The sequence below is a fragment of the Tupaia chinensis genome, unplaced genomic scaffold (assembly GCF_000334495.1).
Source record: "Tupaia chinensis unplaced genomic scaffold, TupChi_1.0 Scaffold146140_1, whole genome shotgun sequence".
Lineage (NCBI taxonomy): Eukaryota > Metazoa > Chordata > Mammalia > Scandentia > Tupaiidae > Tupaia > Tupaia belangeri.
Window position 1 is genome coordinate 2,442,599 of NW_006205995.1, and position 27,291 is coordinate 2,469,889.

General features: G+C 40.7%; 1 protein-coding gene across 1 annotated transcript in view; it reads left to right on the plus strand.

Annotated features, from left to right (window-relative positions):
* SPPL2A (signal peptide peptidase like 2A) overlaps positions 1 to 27,291 on the plus strand; it is a gene marked incomplete at its 5' end in the record, with an annotated part of 42,102 nt that overhangs the window by 10,589 nt on the left and 4,222 nt on the right. Inside the window, 8 exon segments of the mRNA XM_014584271.2 lie at positions 1,700 to 1,796; positions 2,870 to 2,971; positions 4,721 to 4,802; positions 5,337 to 5,411; positions 12,964 to 13,020; positions 13,703 to 13,805; positions 18,028 to 18,105; positions 19,120 to 19,280. Coding sequence (XP_014439757.1) covers positions 1,700 to 1,796; positions 2,870 to 2,971; positions 4,721 to 4,802; positions 5,337 to 5,411; positions 12,964 to 13,020; positions 13,703 to 13,805; positions 18,028 to 18,105; positions 19,120 to 19,280 — 755 coding nt within the window.

A 27,291-nucleotide genomic window follows, 5' to 3' on the forward strand; every position in this document is an offset into this window, starting at 1 on the left:
GGCTTAAACTCATGCTGAGCACATGTGCGTGTGTGCCCAAGATCCCTGAATGAGAATGGAGGAGAAAGGATTACACCATGGCTGTCCCCCCGGAAATGGGTGATTTCTCACTTTCTGTCTCTCTGTCTCTTTTTCTGGTGAGTACACCATGCCCTATAGCAAAAACCTCCCCACAAAACAAACAAACTTAAGATTGCAGGGTCAGCATGTGGCATAGTAGTTAAGGTGCTGAATTCCCGAGTCCCAGGTGATTTCTCACTTTCTGTCTGACTCTGGTGAGCACACGTACCCTGTAGCAAAAATTTAAATACATACATACATACATACTTACTTACATACAAATAGGGGCCAGCAGGTGGCGTGGTGGTTAAGGGCACTGGACTCCCACATGACTGACTATAGTTTGAGTCCTGGACCTGGCAGTTTGTTTTCTCACTTCATTTCTCTTTCTTTCTCTCTCTCTCTCTCTCTCTCTCTCACTGTCCCTCTCTGGTCAAATTTAAATAAATAAATAAGTGAAGTGAAATAAAATAACCCTTATAAAAATAATAACAACAAATAAAAACTTAAGATTGAATATTTGGGCCACTAGGTGGTATGATGGTTAAGGCGTTGGACTCCCATATGGCTGACCATGGCTTGAGTCCTGGATCTGATGGCTTGCCTTTTCATTCTCTCTCTCTCGTCAAATTAAAATAATAATTTCAAATAAAATTAAATAATTCTTTTTAAAACAAAGATTAGAATATTTTAAAAATTATTTTATTTAAAAATTTTATTTATTATTATATAGCTTTTTATTTGTTTGTTTATTTGTTGATTTGTTATAATTTGACCAGAGAAAGAGAGAAAGGGAAAGTGAGAAAACAAACCACCAGGTCCAGGACTTGAACTGTGGTCGGCTATGTGGGAGTCTATCACCTCAATCACCATGCCACCTGCCGGCCCAAGGTTGAAATATTTTCAGCTTAGTAATTAGTGCAGAAAGCATAATCACTACCTTGAAAGTATGATTAGAAAAAGACAGCTAAAGAATATGGTTTGGGAACCAGCAGTTAGCGTAATGGCTATGTCACTGGACTCCCACGTAGTCGACTACGGTTCGCGTCCCGGACCCAGTGGCTTAAAACTCACGCCGGGCGTGTGTGCGTGCGTGCCCAAGATCCCGAGAGGAGAATGGAGGAGAAGGGATTGTGGCGTGACCATCCCCCCTGGGGGTGATTTCTCGCTTTCTGTCTCTCTGTCTCTCTCTGTCTGTCTGGCAAGCGCATGCACCCTATAGTGAAAATCTCTCCAAAAAAAAGAAAAAGAAAAAAAGAATATGGCTTGTGGGGGCCAACAGATGGTGTGGTGGTTGAGGGCGCTGGACTCCCACATGGCCGACCATGGTTCAAGTCCATATGGCCGGCCATGGTTCAAGTCCCAGACCTGGTGGCTTGCTTTCTCCCTTTCCCTCTCTTTCTCTAATGCTGACACTCTCTGGTCAAATTAAAAATAAATAAAGTTAACAGAGAGAGAGAGAAAAAGGGAGAGAGTGAGAAAGCTAATTACTAGTTACCAAGTCTGGGACTTGAACCATGGTTGGCCGTGTGTGAGTCCAATGCTCTGACCACCATACCACCTGCTGCTCCCAGTTTGTGTACATTTTTAAATCCCATTTTCTTCATTTCTCATATAACTTTGTGTTCTTTTTTCCTAGTGTATGTTATGATAGCAATCTTCTGCATAGCATCGTCCATGAGTTTGTACAACTGTCTTGCAGCACTAATTCGTAAAATACCATGTGGACAATGCAAGTATGTATCTCTAACGGGGAATCCTTTCATGTTGATGTTTGTCACTTAAAACAGGACAGAGTAGGAGTGTCATTTTAAACCTTGGCAGGCCAGTATACAGTCCATCTATGGCTGTTTAAATTATACTTGACCCTCAAACAATTCAGATTTGAACTACTTGAGTGCACTTACACACGGTTTCTTTTTTTTTTTCAATAAGCATATTGAAAAATACAGTATAGTACTGAAAATATATTTTCTCTTATAATTTTATTTAAAATACTAGAGGGTGCATACATTCACCAGAGACAGAAGGAGAAAGGGGACGAGAGAACACATCCTCCAAGGAGCACAGTCATGCCGCTGTCCTTTCTCCTCCGTTTCACCGTCTTGTGGGGATTTGCGGCTTGCACACACAGATGTGCCCTAATATTGACTGGGCTGTGGAGCTGACCTCCTGATGAGTGTATTAATATGTTTTTCTCTGGCTAACTTGATTGTAATACAGTATATAATACATATAATATACAAAATATATGTCAGTCAGTTGTCCATGTTATTGGTAAGGCTTCCAGTCAATAGACCATTAGTAAAATTTAAAGGGAGTCAGTTATGTTTGGATTTTTTTTTAAATAAATAAATTTATTTATTTATTGCAATTTATTTATTTATGTTCAAGCCACCAGGTCCGGGACTCAAACTGTGGTCAACCATATGGGAATTCAGTACCTTCACCACCATGCCACCTGCTGGCCCCCATCTATTTAGATTTTTGACCGTGGGGTCAGTAATGAAATAAAATTAACATTTCAGTTCTGCAATCCTGTTAGCCAGATTCCTTTCATGTGCTCAGTAACCCCATGTAGCTAGTGGCTGCTGTATTGAGTAACACAGATATAGAACATTTTTTTCATTACAGAGTTCTCTTTTACTGGTAAACATTTTATTATGTCTCCTTTGTTTTACTTAAAATCAATACTTTTGAAATGGTATTTCAGTCACTTTTTGTGAATCGTTCACATTTACCACTTCTTCTATCAAGCAAACTGCATTTCATCTGCAGCATAAACTAAACTATTCCATTCTGTTTTCAGGATCGTGTGTTGTGACAAAAGCATCGAAGTGAGACTCGTTTTTCTCTCCAGTCTATGCATAGCAATAGCTATTGTTTGGGCCGTGTTTCGCAATGAAGACAGGTATGAATATTCAGCATGTTTGCATTTAAATTAAGGATAGTTTATTGTATATCTTGCTCTGGTACTTATTCATTATGATTAGTATTGATTTTTAAAAACTCTTGGGCCTGCAGGTGGCATGGTGGTTAAGGTGTTGGAATTCCCACATGGCTGGCCATGGTTTGAGTCCCGGACCTGGCAGCTTGCTTTCTCACTCTTCCTCTCTGTCTTTCTCTGGCAAAACTAATGTGAAAAACAGTATCAATAATAATAATAAATAAATAATTCTTTAAAAAAAAAAACTCTTATCCAAGAACACCATATTTGAAACAAGCTACTTTTTAAAGAAGTATATCTTATGTTAATAGATGAGGTCTCATATAGAGAAGAAAATATGAATTATGATTTAAACACCTAGTCTGAAACAGACTTCACAAATGTCTATGATTATAGTATAGCCATGCAATGAAATTCAATGCAGTTTTAAAGACTGAAGATCTCTGGAGTTAATATGCAGTGATTTACAGGATATTTCTAAGTGAAAAAAAGCAAAGTGCAAAAGAATATGTTGAGTATACTATTCATGTAAGAAAGAAGACGGTATAGAAAATATATACATACCTGTCCATTTTCATGAAGGATAACCAGGAAAAAATATGTGTTTAGGTTTATTAATAAAATTGCTACAGTCCAAAAGAAGTTATTGGCCTAAGATTGGAAAACTAAGTTCATACAACTTTAGGCTTCTTCAGATATGGTAATCAACTGATAATTGTGCATGACAATTTCTGATAGAATTACATAGCTTGTATTTCCTCTATGTTCACACTCTCTGGTTGTACAAGGACACGTCTGAAGATCCTGGGGAAATGGGGATTAAAATACAAGTTATCTAGGCGTGAAAATTTTTTGTTTGTTTGTTTATTGGGTTTTTTGGAGAGGTTTTCGCTATAGTGCGCGTGCGCTTGCCAGACAGACAGAGAGAGACATAGAGACAGAAAATGAGAAATCACCCCCCGGGGGGATGGTCATGCCGTAATCCCTTCTCCTCCATTCTCCTCTCAAGGATCTTGGGCATGCACGCACACGCACCTGGCGTGAGTTTTAAGCCACCAGGTCCGGGATGCGAACCGTGGTCGACTACGTGGGAGTCCAGCGACATAGCCACTACGCTAACTGCTGGTTCTCTGGGTGTGAAAATTTTGAACTTATTATTTTTTAATTTGACCAGAGAAAAACAGAGAGAGAAAAAGAGAAAGTGAGAAAGCAAACTGCCAGGTCCAGGACCCAAACCATAGTCAGCCATGTGGTAATCCAGTGCCTGTAACCACCATGCCACCTGCCAGCCCCAGAAATCCATGCCAACTTTCTAGAAGGAGACATGTATAAGTTCAAATAGCAAAGATAAATATGCAAGCCAGGTGCAGTGGCACTGTCTTCCCAGCTACTTGGGAGGCTGGGACAGAAAGAGTTGGAGGTCAGCCCAGGCAACATAGTTGAGACTCTGTCTCCCCCTTAAAAAAATATTCCCTTATACCCGATAATCGTTCTTCTGAAGTAGACTTTGATTTTTTAAAAATATAATAGTATTCATTACTAGGACAGTAAATCACTAAATACTGAGAATATGAGAGGCTTTTGTGGTTATGCTTGCTCTTTAACAACTGAATCATAGACCTTGAACATATTACTTTAGTGATCTTTTGTTTTGGAAGTTTTATCTAAAAATAACTGGATGAAACAATGGAGTTATGTCTTTTTATTTTTTAGGTGGGCTTGGATTTTACAGGATATCTTGGGGATTGCTTTTTGTCTGAATTTAATTAAAACACTGAAGTTACCTAACTTCAAGGTAAAGTATACTACTTTACTAGCTAAAATAATTTTTCTTTTTAAAACAATTGTGCTAAGATATTTCTATACAATACAGTGTACTTATTTTAAGTGTACTGTTTGTTGAAATGTTACAAATGTTTAACTTTGTAGCCACTATATAAAGAAGTTACAGAGCATGTTGCATCTCTTCAGAGACCTCTGTCATTTCCTTTTGTAATCAATCTTAACTCTGAGGCCCAGGCCACCACTGGGAGTATTTGCTAGCTAAAGTCCTTTTAATCATTCATAGAATACACCAGATTCATAAAAGCTTGCATGACTTAATATGAAGAAAAACATTGTATTGATTCAGTCATTTTTCTTCAACAGATGAGATGGAGAAGATAAGGTTTTTAATGTAGATTATAGAATAAAATGGCACATAGTAATAACCATAAAATGCCTTTAAAATTAGTATTCAGGTATACATTCATATGTCTATTTGAAAAAATCATTTGATCTCAGTTTAAATGAGAAGTTTGACCTTTAAATTTGTCTCTTTCTTCAACAGTCATGTGTGATCCTTCTAGGCCTTCTCCTCCTCTATGATGTGTTTTTTGTTTTCATAACACCATTCATCACAAAGGTATGACGATGTCCATGAACAAATGTGCTAAAAGATGGAATTTTAAATCTGTCCTTAGATTACCGATTTTTCAAATGTTGACCACACAGTAAGTTCAAACTTTCTTAAGAGAATTGTCATTGAAATTGGCCTTTTAGTAGATGACATTTTCAAGTCTTTAATCCATTTAGTTAGATAAAAAAAATACCTTCTGACTGATGTGACTATGAACATGTCTATCATTTTTCTTCCTTTTAGAAAGTAATTTTTTTTTTTTTGGAGAGATTTTCACTATAGGGTGCGTGCGCTCGCCAGACAGACAGAGAGAGACAGAGAGACAGAAAGCGAGAAATCACACCCCAGAGGGGATGGTCACACCGCAATCCCTTCTCCTCTCAGGATCTTGGGCACACATGCACACGCGCCTGGCGTGAGTTTTAAGCCACCGGGTCCAGGAAGCGAACCGCGGCCGACTACGTGGGAGTCCAGCGACATAGCCGTTATGCTAACTGCTGGTTCCCAGTAATTTTTCTTTTTAAAAGTAATTATTGCTTTTATTTCTGAAGCCCTCCTTTGAAAATAAGAAAGAGCAATATATAGGCAGGCCAAATGTCTAAAGTCTAAGGGATAACTCTGAAACTTTGTAACCCTGGGCAAGTTACTTAACCCTTTTTGCTTAAATTTCCTAATCCATGCATCAGGGAATATAGCTTATTTTCCATCTCCTAGCCCCATCAGTAGAATCCTTTTGACTGCAACAGAGCCCAAACTAAACCTTCCATACTAAAAAGGACTGATGTGCCCAGGCTGTGGATAGAGGCCAGTGTGGGGCTGACCTCAGGAAAAACGAGACCCCAGGCCACATGCTCTCTTTCTTTACTTCTGTCCCTTTGTTCATTCTCTCAGACTAGCTTTTCTTTTCTTTTCTTTTTTGGAGAGGTTTTTGCTATAGGGTGTGTGCACTTGCCAGAAAGACAGAGAGAGACAGAAAGCAAGAAATCACACACACACACACACACACACACACACACACACACACACACCCCGGAGGGATGGCCACGCCGCAATCCCTTCTCCTCCATTCTCCTCTCGGACTTTTGGGCACCCACACACGTGCCTGGCGTGAGTTTAAGCCACCAGGTCTGGGACTCGAACCGCAGTCGACTACATGGCAGTCCAGTGACATAGCCATTACGCTAACTGCTGGTCCGCAGACTGGCTTTTCTCATGAGGTTAGAATCTTAGTGACCAGCAGCTCCTAGCTCATTTATTCCCAACTCTGCACCTAGCTCCTCAAAATGAGAAGTGTTAGGGGAGTATGGTAGTCCTTCATTAGTCCTGCATTAGTGGTCCAGTTTTTCTACCACATCCCTTTTTCCGTCTCATGAATCTATTACTAATTATTGCTTAATTTTTCCACCTTTTCCCATTTTTCTTTTCCTTTTTTTTAGAGAGGTTTTTGCTAGAGAGCATGTGTACTTGCCAGAGAGACAGGCAGAAAGCAAGAAATCACCCCCCCAGGGGATGGCCATGTCATAATACCTTCTCCTCCAGTATCCTCTCAGGATTTTGGGCAGGCACCCGCAAACACACACGCACACCTGGTGTGAGTTTTAAGCTGTTGGGTCTGGGACTCAAACCACAGTCAACTCTGTGGGAGTCCAGCAATGTAACCATTATGCCATCTACTAGTCCCCCTTTTTTTTTTTTTTAAGAGATTTTTGACATAGGACATGTGCGCTCACGGGAGAGACAGATACAAAGTGAGAAATGATCCCCCCGGGGGGATGGCCGCACCACAATCCCTTCTCCATTCTCCTCTTGGGATTTTGGGCATGCACATACATGTACTGAGCGTGAGTTTCAAGCCACTGGGACAGGGATGTGAATCATGATCTACCATGTGGGAGTCCAGTGACATAAGCAGCATGCCACCTGCTGGTACCCCTCATTTTATTTTGAAACTTGCCTTGTAACTTTATATCATCCCATGATCCTTTGACACACTTACCTACAGAGTATTTGATGTTTTCTATTTTTCTTATCCTTTGTTCTTTAGAGGGCACATGTACTCTCCAGAGAGAAAAAGGAAGAGCCCACGCACACACCTCCCAGTGAGGCATGGTCATGCCATGATCGTTTCTCCTCCATTTCTCCATCCCATTAGGACTGTGGACATGCGTGCACATGTGCCCAGTGCATGCTTCAAGCTGCTGGGGCCAGGGTTCAAACCACAGTCAGCTATGTGGGATCTGATTCCCTTCTTTAACCACCATGCTATGAGGCTGGCCCTCTTTGTCTGTCTTTAGACTCTATCATTTATAAAATCACTGTAAAACTCTTCACTGTGATATTTGCTATAATGGTGTAAGAACAAACATGTGCCTTTTGGGGAGCTCAAATTGCAACTAGGTAACAAATGTAGTTGACTGCCCCAAGTTACAGCTACTTAAACCTTGTACTAGCTAGCACCTTTCCATACCTTAATGATGAGCGGTTTGACTCATTGACTTCTTTTTTGGAAATTATTTATTTTATTTATTCATTATTATTATTTCCACATGAGTTTGCCAAAAAAGACAGAGAGAGAAAGAGAGAAGGAGAGTAAGAAAGCAAGCTACCAGATCTGGGACTTGAACCATAGTTGGCCATGTGGGAATTCCAGTGCCTTAACCACCATGCCACCTGCTGGCCCCCTTGACTCACTGACTTTTTTGAACACTAGTAATCCAAAAGAAAAAAATGGCGAATTAGCATTTTTGGTTATAACTAAAAGTCTTCATTTGAAAGCACGTTTTTGTGCCTAAAGCTATCCTAGCTTGTGTTCATGTACTTGATTTAAAAAAAAATGTTTTTGTAGTGTATTCAGTCAGAGACCTTATAATAACAGTGACGCATTCTCCCTACAAAGCCATTACCATATGTGAGCAGATAGCTATATTTGACATAATGGATACAACTATAGACTGTAAATAAAAATTTTTATTAAAGAATTACTTATCTATTGAATTCCCTTTGGTATTATTATTATTATTTGTTTTAATTTGACCAAAGAGAGACAGAGAGAAAGAGAGAGGGAAAGCAAAAGAGTAAGCTACCAGGTCCAACTCAGACTGCAGTCGGCCATGTAGGACTGCAGCACCTGTAACCACCACACCATCTGTGGCCCCAATAAAATTCTTTTTTTTTATTACTATTTTAAAAATTCTAACAGTAGTATCACTTCATGAATACCAAACATATCTCTCTGCAAACAATTTCTATTCCCTATAAAGAAAGTGTTTCAAATCCTAAAGGTATAGGATAATAAAGTGTCTTTTAGCTGCCTTTTTTTTTTTTTTTTTTATCTTTGCTTAAGAAGTTCTTCATCTTTTTTCCATCTTAGTTCCTACTGACTAGGAATGTGATTTCTAGCAACCCAAAATAGTGAAGAAAGCAATAGTGGTCTTTGGAGTTCACTATTATAGAGTTACTTTAACACCTTCTGCTCAGTCTAATTAGTTTTTCATAAGGATATAGAACTTATTTCAGTGAGTAACTCAAAATGAAAGTTACAAAAACTTAATTTATAACTGTGGGTTTTTTTTTAAGAATTATATTTTATTTACTTATTTTTGTTTGTTTTTTTGTGTGTATTTTTTTTTAAGAGAGCACATATATGCTCATTGGAGAGACAGACAGAGATAGAGAGACAGAAAATGAGAAACCATCCTCCAGGGGTGTTGGCCACACCACAATCCCTTCTCCATTCTCCTCTCAGAATTTTGGGCACACATGTGCACACACATGCACCTGGCGTGAGTTTCAAGCTGCCAGGTCCAGGATTCAAACCACTGTCAGCCATGTGGGAGTCCAGTGCCTTAACCGCCACTCCACCTGCTAGCCCTCCTACACATTTTTTTTTCTTTTTTTTTTTTCTTTTTGGAGAGGTTTTCTCTATAGGGCGTGTGCGCTCGCCAGACAGAGAGAGACATAGAGACAGAAAGCGAGAAATCACCCCCCAGAGGGGATGGTCACGCCGCAATCCCTTCTCTTCCATTCTCCTCTCGGGATCTTGGGCACGCACGCACACGTGCCCAGTGTGAGTTCTAAGCCACCGGGCCGGGACGCGAACCGCGGTTGACTACGTGGGAGTCCAGCGACATAGCCATTACGCTAACTGCTGGTTCCCAACACATTTTTTTTTTTTTCCAACACATTTTTGATCCAGATATTAGTAGACTTATAGTAAATTGCTAAGACCGCCGTAGGAATACAACAGTACAATTCTGTCTTACCTATTTTTTTCCATTCATTAGTGTATTTAGTCTAATATTTTATAAATAGTAGTTGGTCATATATTTTTGAATGTGTGAAAGAATGTTAATTATGTTAGGGTGATCTGTTTCATGAGCTGTGAAAGAATTAGCAGACTCAGAGTAAGTGGATAGAAGAAGCTTATTATTTTATTTTTTTAAGAATTCTTTTTTTATTGAACTTTATTTGTTTTATTTATTTATTTATTTAATTTGACCAGAGAGGGACAGAGAGAGAGGGAGAGAGAGAGAAAGCAAGCCACCAGGTCCAGGACTTGAACTGTGGTCAACTATGTGGGAGTCCAGCGCCCTCGACCACCATGCCACCTGCCTGCCCCCTTGCCCCCGGAAGAGGTTTATTATACACTTCCCAAAAGGAGGATAAGGGCCAGAGGTGAGGGTTGCAGTAGCTGTGAAGGGTGGTGGCCAGGGACTATTAAAGAAAAGGCATTCAGGCAGGGTGATTAAGCTGGTCCTGAGACAGCAGCCAGGTTGTCTTTTACAGCATCTGGGTTGCTCAGATGTTATCTCTGGGTGAGTCAGCTGCCTGCAGTAAAATCATGCAGCACCCCCACCCCCACCCCTTTCTTCCTTCCTTTCAGGTGGAAATCTGCCTTTGATCTCTAGGAATTCCCCAGGAGGGCATGTCCCCTCCCACTGGACCAGCCAGACCTGGTTTGACCCTTTAGGCCTTTCTCCCTACCCTGCCAAGGGTACTCAAGGTTGTCTTAGAAGTTGCCTTTCCTCCAACAGAGTCCAAAATAAGAGACAAATATCCAAGGGTTGAACCCTCCTCACAAAAAAAAAAAAAAAAAAAAAGAAAGAAAGAAAGAAAATGCCTAAGGCATCTGTGGAACTTTTGGTTTCCTTCTCATCAAAAATATCTAAGATATTTGGGGTTGGGGCTAATTAAATCCTTTCAAATTACAGTCTTCAGTTACATGTTTTTTTTGTTGCTGTTGTTTCTTTTTCTTTTTTTGGAAAGGTTTTTGCTATAGGGCACGGGCCCTGCCAGAAAGACAGAGACAGAGAGGCAGAAAGTAAGAACTCGCCCCCAGGAGGGATGGCCACGCCACAATCCCTTCTCCTCCATTCTCCTCTTGGGATCTTGGGCACACACATGCACGTGCCTGGCATGCGTTTAAGCCACCGGGGTCCGGGACTTCCATAAGTCCCGTGATGTAGCCAGATGTAGCCATTACACCAACTGCTGGTCCCATTCAGTTACATGTTTTAAATAACAATTAGCAAATGTACCAAAATGAACTCTCTCTGGAAATTTGATCGAGGCCAGAGAATTTGCTTTAAGGAACTGCATATAGTATTAGTTTATTTTCCTAAATTTATGTGACTTAACCCTTCTGTAACCCAGAGCTTAATAAGAGGAAAAGGTTTCTGTAGCTAGGGATGTTATCCTTCTTTCTACTTGCTCATATACCACTGAGGCCCTTTTAATTACACTCAAGTGATTTTTCCTGTGCATCCCATCCACATAGAAAATATTATAGTGAATCAGATCAAAATTTCCTAAAATTCAACCTTTACTTTTCTCCTACCTGGTTTGCTGACAAATTTATTGTAATGTGAAATATAAAAGGGCATATTTGCACAGTCTTAGCTTACTACTTTAACATGTTTTCCTGCCCAGAACAGACTTGGCTATCACGAAACAACGTTTCCCCCCAAAGTCTATTCATCCATATCTTCCATGAGAGAATGAGATGTAGAGAGAAGGAGATGCATTTCCAACAGGCTTTTCCATGCCATAATCCTCACCCAGCCAGCCAGGATCATGGGATCACAAATGCACATGCCCAGCGTGGTCAGGAAGACTGAGGCCGAGATCCCAGACCATCTCCTGTGGCCTCAGCACTGTGAGAGCACTGGATCACCACCGCACCACTGGGGCTGACCAGGAAACAACTTTCTATGAACTCCTCACATAGCCTTTTTATAAAAAGTCTTTGAGCCACACACAGGGAGGGAAATTCAGCTAAGGTTAACGTTTTGATTGGAACATAGAAAGCAGGCAGGGCTGAAATTGAACAGAAGTCAGGTTAGGGAAACTTCTCAAATTCTCTAGGGTTGGCTCACTTCAAGATTGGCTTTGTTTTGGTACTGTGAATAGCCAGAAGGCCAAATGTATGTGTATTCCAATAAAGTTACCAATAATCCTTACAAAGCTAAATATAGAAAAGTTTAGGATGTTCCTCTTCATTGATATGGCTGAAAATAATTAAGATCTTAAAATTCAATAAAGAAAGAATTTCTTTTTTTGGAGAGATTTTTGCTATAGGGCGTGTGTGCTCGCCAGACAGACAGAGACAGAGAGAAAGAAAGCGAGAAATCACCCCCCAGGGGGGATGGTCACGCCGCAATCCCTTCTCCTCCATTCTCCTCTCTGGATCTTGGGCACGCACGCACACGCACCCAGCGTAAGTTTAAGCCACCAGGTCCAGGACGCGAACCACAGTTGATTACATGGGATTCCAGCGACATAGCCATTATGCAAACTGCTGGTCCCAAGAAAGAATTTCTTAAAAGATAAAAAAGGGACCAGCAGGTGGCTTGGTGGTTGAGGCGTTGGACACTCCCACATGGCTGACCATGGTTCGTGTTCCGGACCTGACGACTTGCTTTCTCACTTTCTCTCTCTCTCTCTTTCTCTTTCTCTGGTCAAATTAGAATAAATAAAATTCTTTTTAAAAAGAAAATTAAGAGTCATAATATATAACATGACTAAAAGCACTTGAAATTTATGACCCAGTTTCAAATGTTAGATATTCACGTCAGTACAAATCAGAACTTATGATTCACATGAATTAGCTCTGCATGGTTTAGTTTGCCAGTTTCTGCTCATTATTGAGCTCTGATAAAGTGGAACAGTGTGTAGGAAAATTTTGTTTTAGGGGACCAGCAGGTGGCGTGGTGGCTAAGGCGCTGGACACTCCCACATGGCCAACCGCAGTTCAAATATTGGACCTGGTAGCTTGCTTTCTCACTTTCCCTCTCTCTCACTCTGTGTCTCTCTCTCTGGTCAAATGAAAAGAAATGAATGAATAAATAAAATTAAATAATTATTTTTTAAAAAAATTTTATTTTACATAACTTCAATTTTTGCTATCTATAGAGACTGTTTTAGGAAAAAAGCAATCCTCATCCTGTTTTTAATCAATTTATAGTTGGCCACATGCCGTGGGGCATAAGTCATTCTGAAATGGGAGAGTGTTCCCTTTAAATGATTGGGCGACTTCTTACACCTTCCTTTTTAATTTTAGAATGGTGAGAGTATCATGGTTGAACTTGCAGCTGGACCATTTGGAAATAATGAAAAGGTAGGGATGGCCATTACACAGAAATGGCTGCCCACTGTGTATATGTGTATCCGGTCAATAGTTTGGCCTTCTTGTGTAATTCATTGGCCATGTAGTGCATGTTAAGGTATTGTAAAACTTATTTCTCACAAAAATATCGCCCTGTTCTTAGTTATTTGAAATTATTAAATACCTATTGACTTGGGTTTCATCCTAGAATGATGGAAACTTGGTGGAAGCCACTGCTCAACCCTCAGCTCCCCATGAGAAAGTAAGGATTGTATTTCAGATATGTTCATTGGACTTTAAATCATATCCTCTGAGACAAGACTCTACTTTGAGGAAAAATCCAGATTGTCAAAAAAAAATCTGTTTCAAGGCCTGAGTCATATTCTTGGTAAAAAGAAAGAAAAAGTGGTTAGATGTGGGGATAGCGTATTAATATTGTTAATCCTACATGTAACGGGTTTCGTTCTTCCACAATTACCTATTTCTTTCAAGTTTTCTGTACATCAGAATGTACGTGTATGTTCAGTTTATGTCCTCTGATTTTAAGTCCTTTTAAAATGTCAGCGTTAAGATGTTAAAATAATTATTCTAATATCAATCCTTCCTTCTAAGACATATGGAAAAAGATTTCTAAGGCTTATTGGTGGCCTTTTTTCCTTTTTCCTTTTTTTTTTTTTTTTTTTTAATTTTGCAGTTACCAGTTGTCATCAGAGTACCGAAGCTGATCTATTTCTCAGTAATGAGTGTGTGCCTCATGCCCGTTTCAATATTAGGGTTTGGAGACATTATCGTACCAGGTAAGCAATTCTCACAATTTTAGTAAAAATACACTGACAGTTTGAAATAGTAATATGGGCCAAATGGTGGTACAGTAGTTAAAAGCAATGTGCTACAAGTCTGACCCACCGGAAAGTTCTGGGTTCTTATCCAGAGACCTCCCTGAGTACTCTGGGCATGAGCTTCCCCATGATCAGGAGTGGATGAGGCCGGGGGCTGTGTCTGGGCCCACTGCTTTATCTCATTGGTATATCAAATGTTGCTTAATCAGCTAGACACCTCTGCATTAATCCCCTGACTACATTATCTCGGGCAGGAAATTTTCTGCCTTGATTGGTTGTTTTCAGTCTAGCCACATGGGCAGATGCTCCAGCGCCCTTACCCGCTTCCACTTGCTAGCCTTCTCCTGCCTCAGCCCCATAGCACAATGCTTTAGGTATGACACAGAGGAAGCCAAAGACCACATGGCCAAGCAGAGTTCAAATCTCAGCCCCTAACAGCTTGAAAAACATGCCACGAGTGCACACACTTGCCTAGGATCCTGACCAGGTGGAGAACTGAAGGAAAAGAATTACAGCATAACCAGGCCCATTGGGTGGGTAGTCTCTCTCTCTCTCTCCCTTTCTCCCTCCACCTCTTCTCTCACGTGTGCACACCCTCCGGCTTAAAAATAAAAGGGAGAGGGGCCAGCAGGTGGCATGGTGATTAAGGCTCTGGATTTCCATATGATTGACCCCAGTTTGAGTCCCAGACCCAGTGGCTTGAAAAATCACACCAGGAGCATGTGTATACACACTCAAAATCTTGAGAGGAGAATGGAGAAGGGATTGTAACATGGCTATCCACCCCGGGGAGTGATTTCCCACTTTCCCTCTCACTGTCCCTCTCTCTCTTTTTTTAAGAGAGATTTTTGCTATAGGAGGGTGCATGTGCTCCTTGGAGAGACAGAGAGAGGCAGAGAGACAAAAGGCGAGAAACCACCCACCCAGTAGGGATGGCCATGCTGCAATCCCTTCTCCTCCACTCTCCTCTCAGGATTTTGGACACGCAAACACACACACCTGGCATGAGTTTCAAGCTGCCAGGCCTGGGACTCGAACTGCATTTGACCATTTGGGAGTCCAGCAACGTAACCATTACACCATCTGCTGGTCCTACTCACTGCATTTCTCTCTGGCAAGTGCACATACCCTATGGATAAAACTTTTAAAATGAATAAAATAAAAAGAGAGAAAAAACTTTTTACGTTACCTACTTTGTATTGAGTATTTCTGGCTATTGCTAGAGCTGGGATCAGTGACAAATACAGAAAAAAGGCATTTTAAGGGGTAAAAGGAGATGAAGCCCAAATAGTAACAACCAAAATAATCTCTCCCATGGCGCAAAACATGCCTTAGAGGAAGCAACTAGGATCAGTTTAACATTCTTCCCCAAGAAAGTAGATTTCATGACCCTTCCTTTTTTTTTTTTTTTTTAAAGGTTTTTGCAAGAAGGTATGTATGCTTGACAGAGAGAGAGAAAGTGAGAAATCACCTCCCCCTCCGCCCCAAGAGGGGATGGCCATGCCATCTTCCTCCATTCTCCTTTCAGGGTTTTGGACATGCATACCGTGTGTCCAGTCTAATTTTCAAACCACCAGGCCTGGGACTTGAACTGTGGTCAGCTATGTGGAGGTCCAGTACCTTAACCACCACACCACCTGCTGGTCTCCCTAACCCTTCTTAAAAGTCTACTATAATGATGCCAGTCATATAGTTTCCATCTTTAATAAATTATGTTTTAGAAAAAGTTGTTTAGGAATACTAAGGAAGGTAATGAGGAAGAAGAGAACGTAGTGAAACATCTCGTAGGGCTTCATAATACAGAAACACAGTTTGTGGTGGGATAGATCTCCTAGCTGGCTTCCTGACAAATATTGCACTTCTGCCTTACTTTCCTCACTAGGCCACCTGAAGGGATAAACTTAATCCCAGTCCAATAATAATATAGTTAAGAATAACTAATACATTTCTCTATTGGGTGAGACTTTGTCTTTCTACACTGTTCTTAACAATCTCCCTTTGTACTTCCTGTGGGTGGATGAAGGTTTTCTGAAAAAGTGCTTCTATTTACATAGTAAAGCCAGGTAGAGAGAACCTCGTACTGCTGCCTTGTGAGGTGGCATGGCAAAGTCCATTGAGCAACCTTAGTTCAGAGAATCTCTGTTCACACAATTGATAAAGTAAGGAGAGTACTGAGTAACTTTATATTAATAGTCTCTGAATATTTTGAAGCTTATTCCTTATTTTACCAATTCCACACCAACTGCCATGTAAGATTTTATATATAACTCTTGGTATAAAATTGTTAAACATAATAACTAAATATTAATTTTTTATAAAGTTTTTTTAAAAAGAATTATTTTATTTAACTTTATTTAATCATTTGCATTTTTAAAATTTGACCAGCGAGGGACAGAGAGAGAGAAAAGGAAAGTGAGAAAGCAAGCCGCTAGGTCCGGGACTCGAACCATGGTCAGCCATGTGAGAGTCCAGCCCCCTTAACCACCACACCACCTGCTGACCCCAAAACTAAATTTTTTAATTGCCAGAGGATACGTGCACTCACCAGAGACAGAGAGAGAGAGAGAGGAAGAAAAGGCACCCACCAGTGGAGTGTGGTCAGACTGCAATCCCTTCTCCTTCACTTCACCTTCCTGTTGGAATTTGGGACATGCACGTACTTTTTTTTTTTTTTTAGAGGTTTTGTTTGTTTGTTTGTTTTGTCTTAGGGCACATACACTTGCTAGAAAGAAAGTGAGACAGAGATAGTGAGAGAGAAAGTGAGAAATCACCCCCAGCGAGGGATGGCCATGCTGCAATCCCTTCTCCTCCGTTCTCCTCTCAGGATCTTGGACAAGGCATGCATACACGTGCACCTGGCATGAGTTTCAATCCCCCGGGTCCGAGATTGGCCATGTAGGAGTCCAGCAACATAACTGCGATGCCATCTATTGGCCCTCAAAATAAACTCATACTTTAATTCCATTTTTTAATGTCCCTTTGTATGGTTTGTAGATATTTTCTCTCATATGGTAGGTTGTCTCTTCACTTTGTTTATTGTATCCTTGGCTATGCAGAAGCTTTTTAGTTTGATGTTTTCCCACTTGTCTACCTCATACCTTTTTCTTTTTTTTTTTTTTTAAACGTTTTTGCCATAGGGCATGTGGGCTCACTCGCTGGAGAGAGACAGAAAGACAATCAGAGAGAAAATGAGAACTCACCCCCTAGGGGGTATGGCCATGCTGATATCCCTTCTCCCCCATTTTCCTCCTGGGATGTTGGGCATGCAGACACATGCACCTGCATGAGTATCAAGCTGCCAGATCCAGGACTTGAACTGCAGTCAACCTTGTGGGAGTCTTGCATCTTAACCACTATACCATCCGCTGGCCCTATCTGATACATTTTTAAATCATATATTTAAATATTTTTCTCTATGACACAGAATATCGAATAGCTAATAAAAATCATGTTTGGGACCAGCAATTAGCGTAATGGCTATGTCGCTGGACTCCCACATAGTTGACCACGGTTCGCATCCCGGACCCGGTGGCTTAAAACTCACGCTGGGCACGTGTGCGTACGTGCCCAAGATCCCAAGAGGAGAATGGAGGAGAAGGGATTGCGGCGTGGCCATCCCCCCTGGGGGGTGATTTCTCACTTTCTGTCTCTCTGTCTCTCTCTGTCTGTCTGGTGAGCGCATGCACCCTATAGTGAAAACCTCTCTAAAAAAAAAAATCATGTTTAAAAGACTTTAATGGTTTGAGAAATATGTAAAATATGGTATTACACGTTTTAAAAAGCAAGCATATAAAACAATATACAAAATTTGAGATAGTTTAATATACTCATAATGCAAAAATTAAAGTTAAATATAAGCCTAGATGTGATGTACAGATAGTAGGATGCTGCTGAGCAATATTCGCATCAAGGGGAGGCCCAGATTTGGAGCCTAGGTTGACCCAAACGTACTCAGTGTGCCCATGAGGCTGTGTTTGGAAAACTCAGAAGAGGATCACAGCATGGTGAGACCCTGCCAGGGGTGCACTTTTCTCTCTTATTAATTCATTCAGCAAATAAATAAATAAATTTTTTTAAAGAAAGTTAAATTTTGGTACAACAAATACTGTTATCATACTTAACAGTTTAATTTGTATTGCTGTTTTAAGAAAATAATGTGAAGTTTTCTTTTTTTTTTTAGGGCTGTTGATTGCATACTGTAGAAGATTTGATGTTCTGACTGGTTCTTCTTCTATATACTTTGTTTCCTCCACAATTGGTAAATTTTTTTTCTTTTTTTCTTTTTATTTTGTTAAATTATATTGACTTGAAGGAAAGTTAGAGGTATAAAAAATAAGGAGTCCTGGATTCTAGTTTTTCGCATTAATTAATGAAGAGTTTTTTCATCAAAAAGGATAATTAACTATTTTTTCAAGTTTTGTTTTATTTTGTTTTGTTTTTGCCATGGGGCACATGCACTTGCCAGAGAAAGACAGAGGGAGACAGAGAAAGTGAGAAAGCACCTCCCCATGGGGGACAGTCACGCCACAATTCCTTCTCCTCTATTTTTTCCTCCTTTCAGGACCTTGGGCTCACATGCACCTGGGGTGTCCTTCAAGCCACCAGGTGCGGGACTCAGACAGTATGTAACGAATATTAGGAAGATTTTCAAAGCATTTAGTACCTAGCAGTACAGATTTGTTATCTAAAATGTGGAGCAGCTCAGCATGCCTAGTAGTCACAGGTAATCGAGATGGTCTTGCCTTATTAGCTTTATCCGTGATCAATAGTTTAGTAATAATGGAAATACTGACCCATTTCCAAAGTTTTGAAAAACCTCTGTAGCATACCTCTCCTAATGACTGTCTAGGAAAATAAATTATGATAAGTCATAATGCAAAAGGGTCCTCAGAAATACTTGGAAAGGGGACCAGCAGTTAGTGTAATGGCTGGGTTGCTGGACTCCCACGTAGTCGACTGCGGTTCGAGTCCTGGACCCGGTGGCTTAAACTCACACCAGGCGCGTGTGCGTGCATGCCCAAAATCCCAAGAGGAGAATGAAGGAGAAGGGATTGCGGCATGGCCACCCCCCGGGGGGTGATTTCTCGCTTTCTATCTCTCTGTCTGTCTTGCGAGCTCATGCGCCCTATAGCAAAAAAGAAGAAAAAAAAAAAAAAAACACACCCCTCCAAAAAAAAAAAAAAATACTTGGAAACAAATACTTTAATATGAGAGGAAAAAATAACATCAACTAGCATGTAGAAGTGACTGATACTTGGTATTCTTCTTGCAGCCTATGCTGTCGGAATGACACTTACATTTGTTGTTCTGGTGCTGATGAAAAAAGGACAACCTGCCCTTCTCTATTTAGTACCTTGCACACTTATTACTGCCTCAGTTGTTGCTTGGAGACGAAAGGAAATGAAAAAGTTCTGGAGAGGTAGCAGCTATCAGGTATGTGCTTACCCTTTGGTTGCCAAGTTATCTTATGACATGATTTGCTGACTGAATTTAGCTGGGGACAACCTATATGTCTTTTTTTTTTTTTTTTAAGAATTATTTTCTTTAACTTTATTTACTTATTTATTTTAATTTAACCAGAGAGGGAGAAAGGAAGAGAAAGCAAACCACCAGGTCTGGGTCTTGAACCATGGTTCGCTGTGTGGGAGTCCAGTGCCCTTAACCACCATGTCATCTGCCAGCCCCAACAATCTATATGTCTTAAAGCTTTTTATGTACCAGAAACCTAGCTAGGCTCTGTCAGAATGCCCAAAGTTTTACCCACTATTTTCACCTTACTCACTGTCTTCCTAGAACACTGTCAGTACTCACTCCCATTGCCACATAATGCCAAAAGCCTGGTGACTCAAGACAAAACTACCAAGAAGCAACGGGAGGGTATCAGGGAAAACAAAACAGCATTTCAACATGCGTTTGCAAAAGCCATGGAAAAGGCAGATTCCATGAAAGATGAAACTCTGTATTTAAAGTAAGTGCTGATGTCAGTCTCAAAATCCAGTACTTGAGCTGTTTATAGTAAGAGACCAAAGGCTTTGCAAATGAAAAGTATACTTTCTCCAGCATCTAAATAAGCCTAACTAAACTGGACAGGGTGTTCATTCCAGGTTTAAATGGGTCAAGATGGACCTTTCTTTAAAATTTTTAGAACAAAGAAAATCTCAGTATCAGAATCTATTATATTCTATTTGTTCCTTCATTGAAATTAACTCCTTTTCTTCTTTTCCTGAATATCTCTGGTTTTTCAGTTAAAGTCAGTTTACACTGAAATTAAGGAGGGCTGGGAAACCCTGCCTGGAGAAATCAGTGCCGAGGATGGCCTTGACCCCTTCCTGAAAGCACTTTGTGAGGCAGGTAGCTCTGCTTTGCCCTGGTTCCACAAACTGCCCTCCTCCATCCACCCTCGCACCTGGTTCCAGTGGCCATGTGAACAGAGACACTTAGGGTGGGTGGCTGCAATTCTGTTTGTAGATAAACAGTTCAAAGTTCATGTCCATCTTTTCATTGGTCTGGAGTATCATTTTTAGTTTTGTTTAACAAGAGATGGTTAAGATATTAAGGTACAATTACTAAAATTGGGAAAAAAGCACTATTTTAGAATTTTGGGGGTAAATCTTACCATTTTCTTTTGAGATTCAGGTAAAATAATAACACCTGCCCTGACTACCTCACAATCCTATTGTCTCAACCTATATTAATATATGTAGAATGAATTTATGGCTACAAGGTCCTTAACTAAGCTAGTAGGGTAACTTTTAACTTTCCCGGGAAAATGACATCTACATGGATTTTTTAAAGTTTTTATAGATTTTTTTTTTTAAATAAAAAAGTGTGTCCTAGTACTACTAACCTTTAAAAGTCATATCCCAAAAAAGTGCTCTTATTTTTGTTATAGTTTCATATTCCTTAATTTAACAGATGTTTATTAAGCAGTTCTATGAGTGAGGTACTATTTTAGGTTTGATGATACAAGATAAAACAAGTTAGAGATAGACCTGTTCTCATGGCCTCTTAAAAGTTACTGTAATGGGAATGCATATGGAGTCACTAACAATAAAGTGAGATAAATTGATCAGTTATGGTACTTGCCATGAAGGCTAAAGACGGGACATCTAGTGCTTTCAGGAGTGTTGTAGGTGATTTTGGAAAGACTTCTTTAAAAATGTTATATTTTCGTTGAGGCTTTAAGATTGAGCTATGTGTTCCGTGTTGAGGGATCCATGTCCTCAAAGGCTCAGAGGGAAGAGAGCATGGCACGTTCTAGGAACCAATGAGGTTTAAGGTGACTGCAATGTAAAGTAAGGGTAAAGGAGCTGCAGAAAATAAAAACTGGGGGCCAGCTGGTGGCATAATGGTTACGTCTCTGAACTCCCATGTAGTCAGCCGCAGTTCGAGTCCCAGATGTGCTGGCTTAAAACTCAGGCCAGGCACATGTGCGTGCATGCTCAGGATCCTAAGAGGAGAATGGAGGAGAAGGAACTGCACCATGGCCATCCCCCAGGAGGTGATTTCTCACTTTTTTCCTCTCTCTCTGGCGAGTGTGCATGTTTTATAGCAAAAATCTCTCTCTCAAAAAAAAAAAAATGAAAATGAAAACTGGAGAAAGAAGCAAATATTAGGGCCTGTTGAGTCTTATAAGCTACTTTAGAGAGTTTGGACTCTACCCTAAGATCATCGAAGACTATTTAAGAGTTTTAAGACATCTAGGCCCAGCCCACTCCATAGGCTGAGGTCGCAGAAGAGGCCCAGATTCCATTTTGGCCCACTCTAAAAGCCAGGGACAGCTGTAGTTCCAGCTACTTGGGAAGCTGAGAGAGAGGAACAGTGATATAATGAGACCCTACCTAAAAAAGAGAAACAAAACAAAAGATGGGGAAGAGGGGAAAAGAGATCTAGAAATATATTAAAGAAGGGAGCAAAACTGAGGACAGCTATTACAATGAGAAGCAGTAGTAGCCTCAATTAGGTAGTGAAATGGACAAAGTAAAAAAAAAAATTACAAGTATAATCAATATATCTGGTGATAGATGCAGTGGGAGGAGAGGTTAAAGAAGTAGAGTCCAGCGACTCTGGCTTGGGAAACTGAGTGGTAATAAATGATGATTCTATTCACTGAGATAAAGGAAGGGTAATAGGTTGGGAGGAAGATGACGGATTCAATGTCGAGCATTTCAAAGAACCTATAGGACCACCAGGAATAAAGACATAATTAGTTAAGAATTAAAATTTGGGCCGCAAGTGGCATGGAGGTTAAGGCAGCTGGATCCCACATGGCCGACTGCTGTGCAAGTCCCAGACCCAGTGTGCTTGATGGGCACACTCGCGTCCCCAAAACCCCTAGAGGAGAGTGGAGTAGAGGGCATTACGATGTGGCCTTCCCCTCTGAGGAGTGATTTCTCACTTTCTCTCTCTCTCTGTGTCTTTCTAGCAAGCGCAAGTACACTATAGCAAAAAAAGGAAAAGAAAAAAAATTGAGAGTGGTTAGCCAGCTTTATGTTTCCTGTTATTTTTATCAACAGCATTTTGTTTTTACTTTTAAAATATTTTTTCTCCCCCAATACAGCTTTTAGTATTTTATTATAAAAAGTGTATGATTGGGAACCAGCAGGTGGTATGGTGGTTAAAGCGCTGGACACTCCCACATAGCCTACCATGGTTTGAGTCCTGGACCTGGTGGCTTGTTTTCTCACTTTCCCTCTCTCTTGGTGTCTCTCTCTCTGGCCAAATTAAAATGAATGAATAAATACTTTTTTTTAAAAAAAGTGTATGATTATTGGGAACCAGCAGTTAGCGTAATGGCTATGTCGCTGGACTCCCACGTAGTCGACCGTGGTTCGCGTCCCAGACCCGGTGGCTTAAAACTCATGCTGAGCGTGTGTGCATGCGTGCCCAAGATTCCGAGAGGAAAATGGAGGAGAAGGGATTGCGGTGTGACCATCCCCCCTGGGGGGGTGATTTCTCGCTTTCTGTCTCTATGTCTCTCTCTGTCTGGTGAACGCATGCACCCTATAGTGAAAACCTCTCAAAAAAAAAAAAGTGTATGATTATTATAGAAAATTTGAAAATGAAAAAGATGCAAGAAGAAAATTAAACCCACCCATAATCCCATCACTGAGAAATGGTGTTAATTTCCTTTTATGTCTTCTCCAGATAAGTTGATCGAGGATGCTGTAGTTAATTCTCTGTCTTGCCTTTTCAGTACATTTTTTGTGTTACTGCATTTAATGTCCTTGTAAAAGTCATTTTAGTGGTTGTGTAATATTCTCTCATATGCATGTGCCGTATTTTACTTTATCATTTATTTTGACCCAGTAATTCCTCATCAGTGGATTATCTGGAAACTGATGAAAATTTGGGGCAAAATTGATGTGAAAACATGTTCATTCTAGTATTTCTTTTTTTTTTTTTTTTTTTTTTTTAGGGTTTTTTCCCATAGGGGGGGGGGGCCCCCCAAAAGACAGAGAGACAGAAAGCAAGAAATCACCCCCCAGGGGGAATGGCCACGGCGCAATCCCTTCTCGTCCATTCTCCTCTCGGGATCTTGGGCACGCACACACATGCTCCCGGCATGAGTTTTAAGCCACCGGGTCTGGGACGCCAACCGCGGTCAACTACATAGGAGTCCAGCAACATAGCCATTACGCTAACTGCTGGTCCCTCATTCTAGTATTTCTAATCTTCCTTCTTTTATTTAATGACTCATAGGTTAATAAAATTGACAGTTAATGTACTAAATTCTTCACAAAGACTCCAACCCAACTTTCACTTTCACTTTAATAATTCTTGTTTGTGATTTAGTTACCAAGTAATGCATGTTTGCATTTTTAAACAAACAAGATAAAAGTATTGAAAGTAAAAATTAAAGACCCTTTTCTATTCATCCTATCTCCAGCCCCAACCCTTAGAGGCTAGCTACTTTGAATGGTTTGCATGTTTCTTGTGGGTCTTTTTTTTTTTTTAAACAGAGATGTTTGCTATAGGGCACGTGCACTTGCCAGAGAGACAGAGAGAGACGGACAGAAAGCAAGAAATCACCGCCAGAGGAGGTGATCATGCTGTAATCCCTTTCCCTCCATTCTTGTCTTGGTATCATGGACACGCACACATATGCATGCTCCCAGTGTGACTTTTAAGCTGCTGGTCCAATACGCAAACTGGAGTTGACTACATGGGAGTTCAGCATCCTAACTGTTGTGACATCTGCTGGTTCCTCTTGCAGGTCTTTTTAAAGTGCTAACTTATGCTGGAAATAGTTGAACATTTAGCATTCTTGTATATGTAAATATATTAACATTGCATTTCTTTGGAAATATTCTACAGCTCATTTTTACCTGTGGTTTATTCTAGTACCTCACCTCCTTTCTCTCTCTGTGATGTTTATTGAAAGGGGAGATGATAGATAAGGAAAGAATCTAACCAAGGGTGTATTTCTATTTACTATAAACAGATGGTCTACCATAGATCAACTAACTTTCATTGTTAAAAATTGTGATTTTGGAGCCAGCAGTTGGCATAACAGCTGTGTCACTGGACTCCCATGTAGTCGACCGCAACCGGTCAAGTCCCGAACCCAGTGGCTTAAACTCACACCAGGCGCTTGTGCATGTGTGCCCAAGATCCCAAGAGGGGAATGGAGGAGAAGGGATTGCAGCGTGGCCAATTCCCCTGGGGGGTGATTTATCACTTTCCATCTCTCTATCCCTCTCTGTATTTCTGGTGAGCATGTGCTCCCTATAGCAAAAACCTCTCAAAAAAAAATATTTTAATCTTAAAAAATGTTATCACAGCCACTTCCTATTAAGGGAACGATCACTGCAGCTGGACACAAAACAGCAACAGCCCCAGAAGTACAGGCTTTAGGGCTTTCATCGCATGGCAGAGTAGCTAAATCAGACAACTGATTGTAGGGCAATATATTAAGTATTAGACAATGCAGACCAATTTTGATTACAAACTTTTCACTTTTTTTTTTTTTTTGAGAGAGAGAGATTTTCACTATAGGTTGCGTGCGCTCGCCAGACAGACAGAGACAGACATAGAGACAGAAAGCGAGAAATCACCCCCCGGGGGGATGGTCACGCTGCAATCCCTTCTCCTCCATTCTCCTTTCAGGATCTTGGGCACGCACGCACACGTGCCCAGCGTGAGTTTTAAGCCACCGGGTCCGGGACGCGAACCACGGTCGACTACGTGGGAGTCCAGTGACATAGCCATTACGCTAACTGCTGGTTCCCTAAACTTTTCACTTTTGCAATGTGGTATCATAATTTTTATTAGAGAAAGACAATCAGAATACAAAATAACACATAGCTATAAAGGGCACGGAGTTCGGTGTAGACTGCCTAAATTTACTTTTCCTCAAATAGCACCTCACTATGTCATGATTTTCTTGTTCCAGTCTCCCAAGAGCTAGAACACAGGCCATAGCCCCACACCTGACTTCTAGAGATTTCAGCCTGTCAGGTAGCAAGGAGCAGTAGTGTCCACTACCAAAGTTGGGTCAAAAGTTGCCTGAATTTGTATCATTATTTTATTAATTATTCACTATGAGACCTCGGGCAAGCTGCTTGGCTTCTTGGTGCCTCATTTTCTTCCAGTATAAAATGGGGTAATAATTCATCTACTTCAGAGAGTTGTTGTAAAAATGAAAGATTTAACAAATGCAAATGTAAATAGTGTTTGGCACATCATAAGCATGGTATTTGCTATCATGATCTTTTTTCTCCTATTATGCCAGAGAACCTGTGAACATGTCTATACATGCGTGTGCATGTATATTTATGTGTATACACATATGGCACAAAAGGAAGAGGGGAGAGAACGCACCCCCAACAGGGCCTGGTCACACTACAACCCTTTCTCCTCCAGTTCTCCATCCCATCAGAATCCTGGGCATGCATACATGTGCCTGGTGTATGAGCCACTAGTGCTGGAGCTCAAACCCTGGTCAGCCATGTGAGATCCAGCTTCCACTGCACAGCACTTAGTCACTACACCACAGGGCCAGCATTGCTATCATCATTGGGAGTTGGGATTGTTGGCTTAGTAGCTGTTTTTCGATTCATTAACAGGATTTTCATTTTTCTGACTTCAGGTTTTTATTAAGTCTGGTTTCTTTAACTTATTTGTAAAAAGACAAGTCCTGAGCAATCATAAGCCTCCAAAAATTTTGTTTAGACTGTCATTTTCCCATTGCATACTAAGATAAGACTTATGAACATTTACTGAAATTGTTGGCAAGTTAGTTCCAGAATATTAAACATTGCTGCCTGGAGAGAGTCTATTTTTCCAGAAAACTAGCTTTCTTTTTTTTTTGGAGAGGTTTTCACTATAGGGCGTGCGTGTGCGCTTGCCAGACAGACAGAGAGACAGAAAGTGAGAAATCACCCCCCAGGGGGGATGGTCACACGGCAATCCCTTCTCCTCCATTCTCCTCTTGAAATCTTGGGTACGCACGCACATGCGCCCGGCGTGAGTTTTAAGCCACCGGGTCCGGAATGCGAACTGTGGTCGACTATGTGGGAGTCCAGCGACATAGCCATTATGCTAACTGCTGGTTCCCAAAAACTAGCATTTTTGAAAGTTATATAATGTAATGCCATCACTCAGTTATTTTTCTGTTCATGTGAAAAACTCTCATTGTTCATGTCCAGTCTTTATAGTAAAAAATTAGTTTATTTTGGATGTTGTTATTTATAAGAGAGTGTTTGACTTCAGTTCCAGCACATTGCTTAATTTCTGAAGACTTAATCCACTGATACTCAGCCACTGTATATGTATGTGTGTAGAAGCTTCTTTGTGTTTTAGCAGCCCTCATAAAATCACATTTGTCATATGCTATTATAAAAGGGAGGCACTTTTAAAATGTTAAACCAGACCTATACGATCTTTATCCACAATCATCCTTTTTTTTAAGAGAGATTTTTGCTATAGTGCACATGTGCTTGCCAGAGAGATAGAAACAGAGAGACAGAGAGAAACAGAGAGACAGAAAGTGAGAAATCACCCCCTGGGGGGATGGCCACACCACAATCCCTTCTCCCCCATTCTCTGGGATCTTGGGAATGCATGCACATGCGCCCAGCCTGAATTTTTAAGTCAATGGGTTCAGGACTTGAGCCATGGCCACCTTCATGGAAGTCCAGTGACATAACCATTACCCCATCTGCTGATCTCCCACAACCCTTCTTTTTTAAGTATGAATAATTTTTGTTACTGTTTTGGAAAAAAACAAACGTAAGACAAGTACTGTAAAACGAAGTTAGTACCTAAGGTGATGGCACATTTGTTTATGCTATTAAACATTTGGTTCATTCTAGTGCCTGATATTAGGGTTGAGTACAAGGAGTGGTAGTAGCCAGCTGTGATGGTGCAGCTGTCGTGCAGTTCTCACAGTGCAGAAGCCACCTGGGGAGGTCCTGGGTTGTGTCCTGAGAACTCCCTGTTC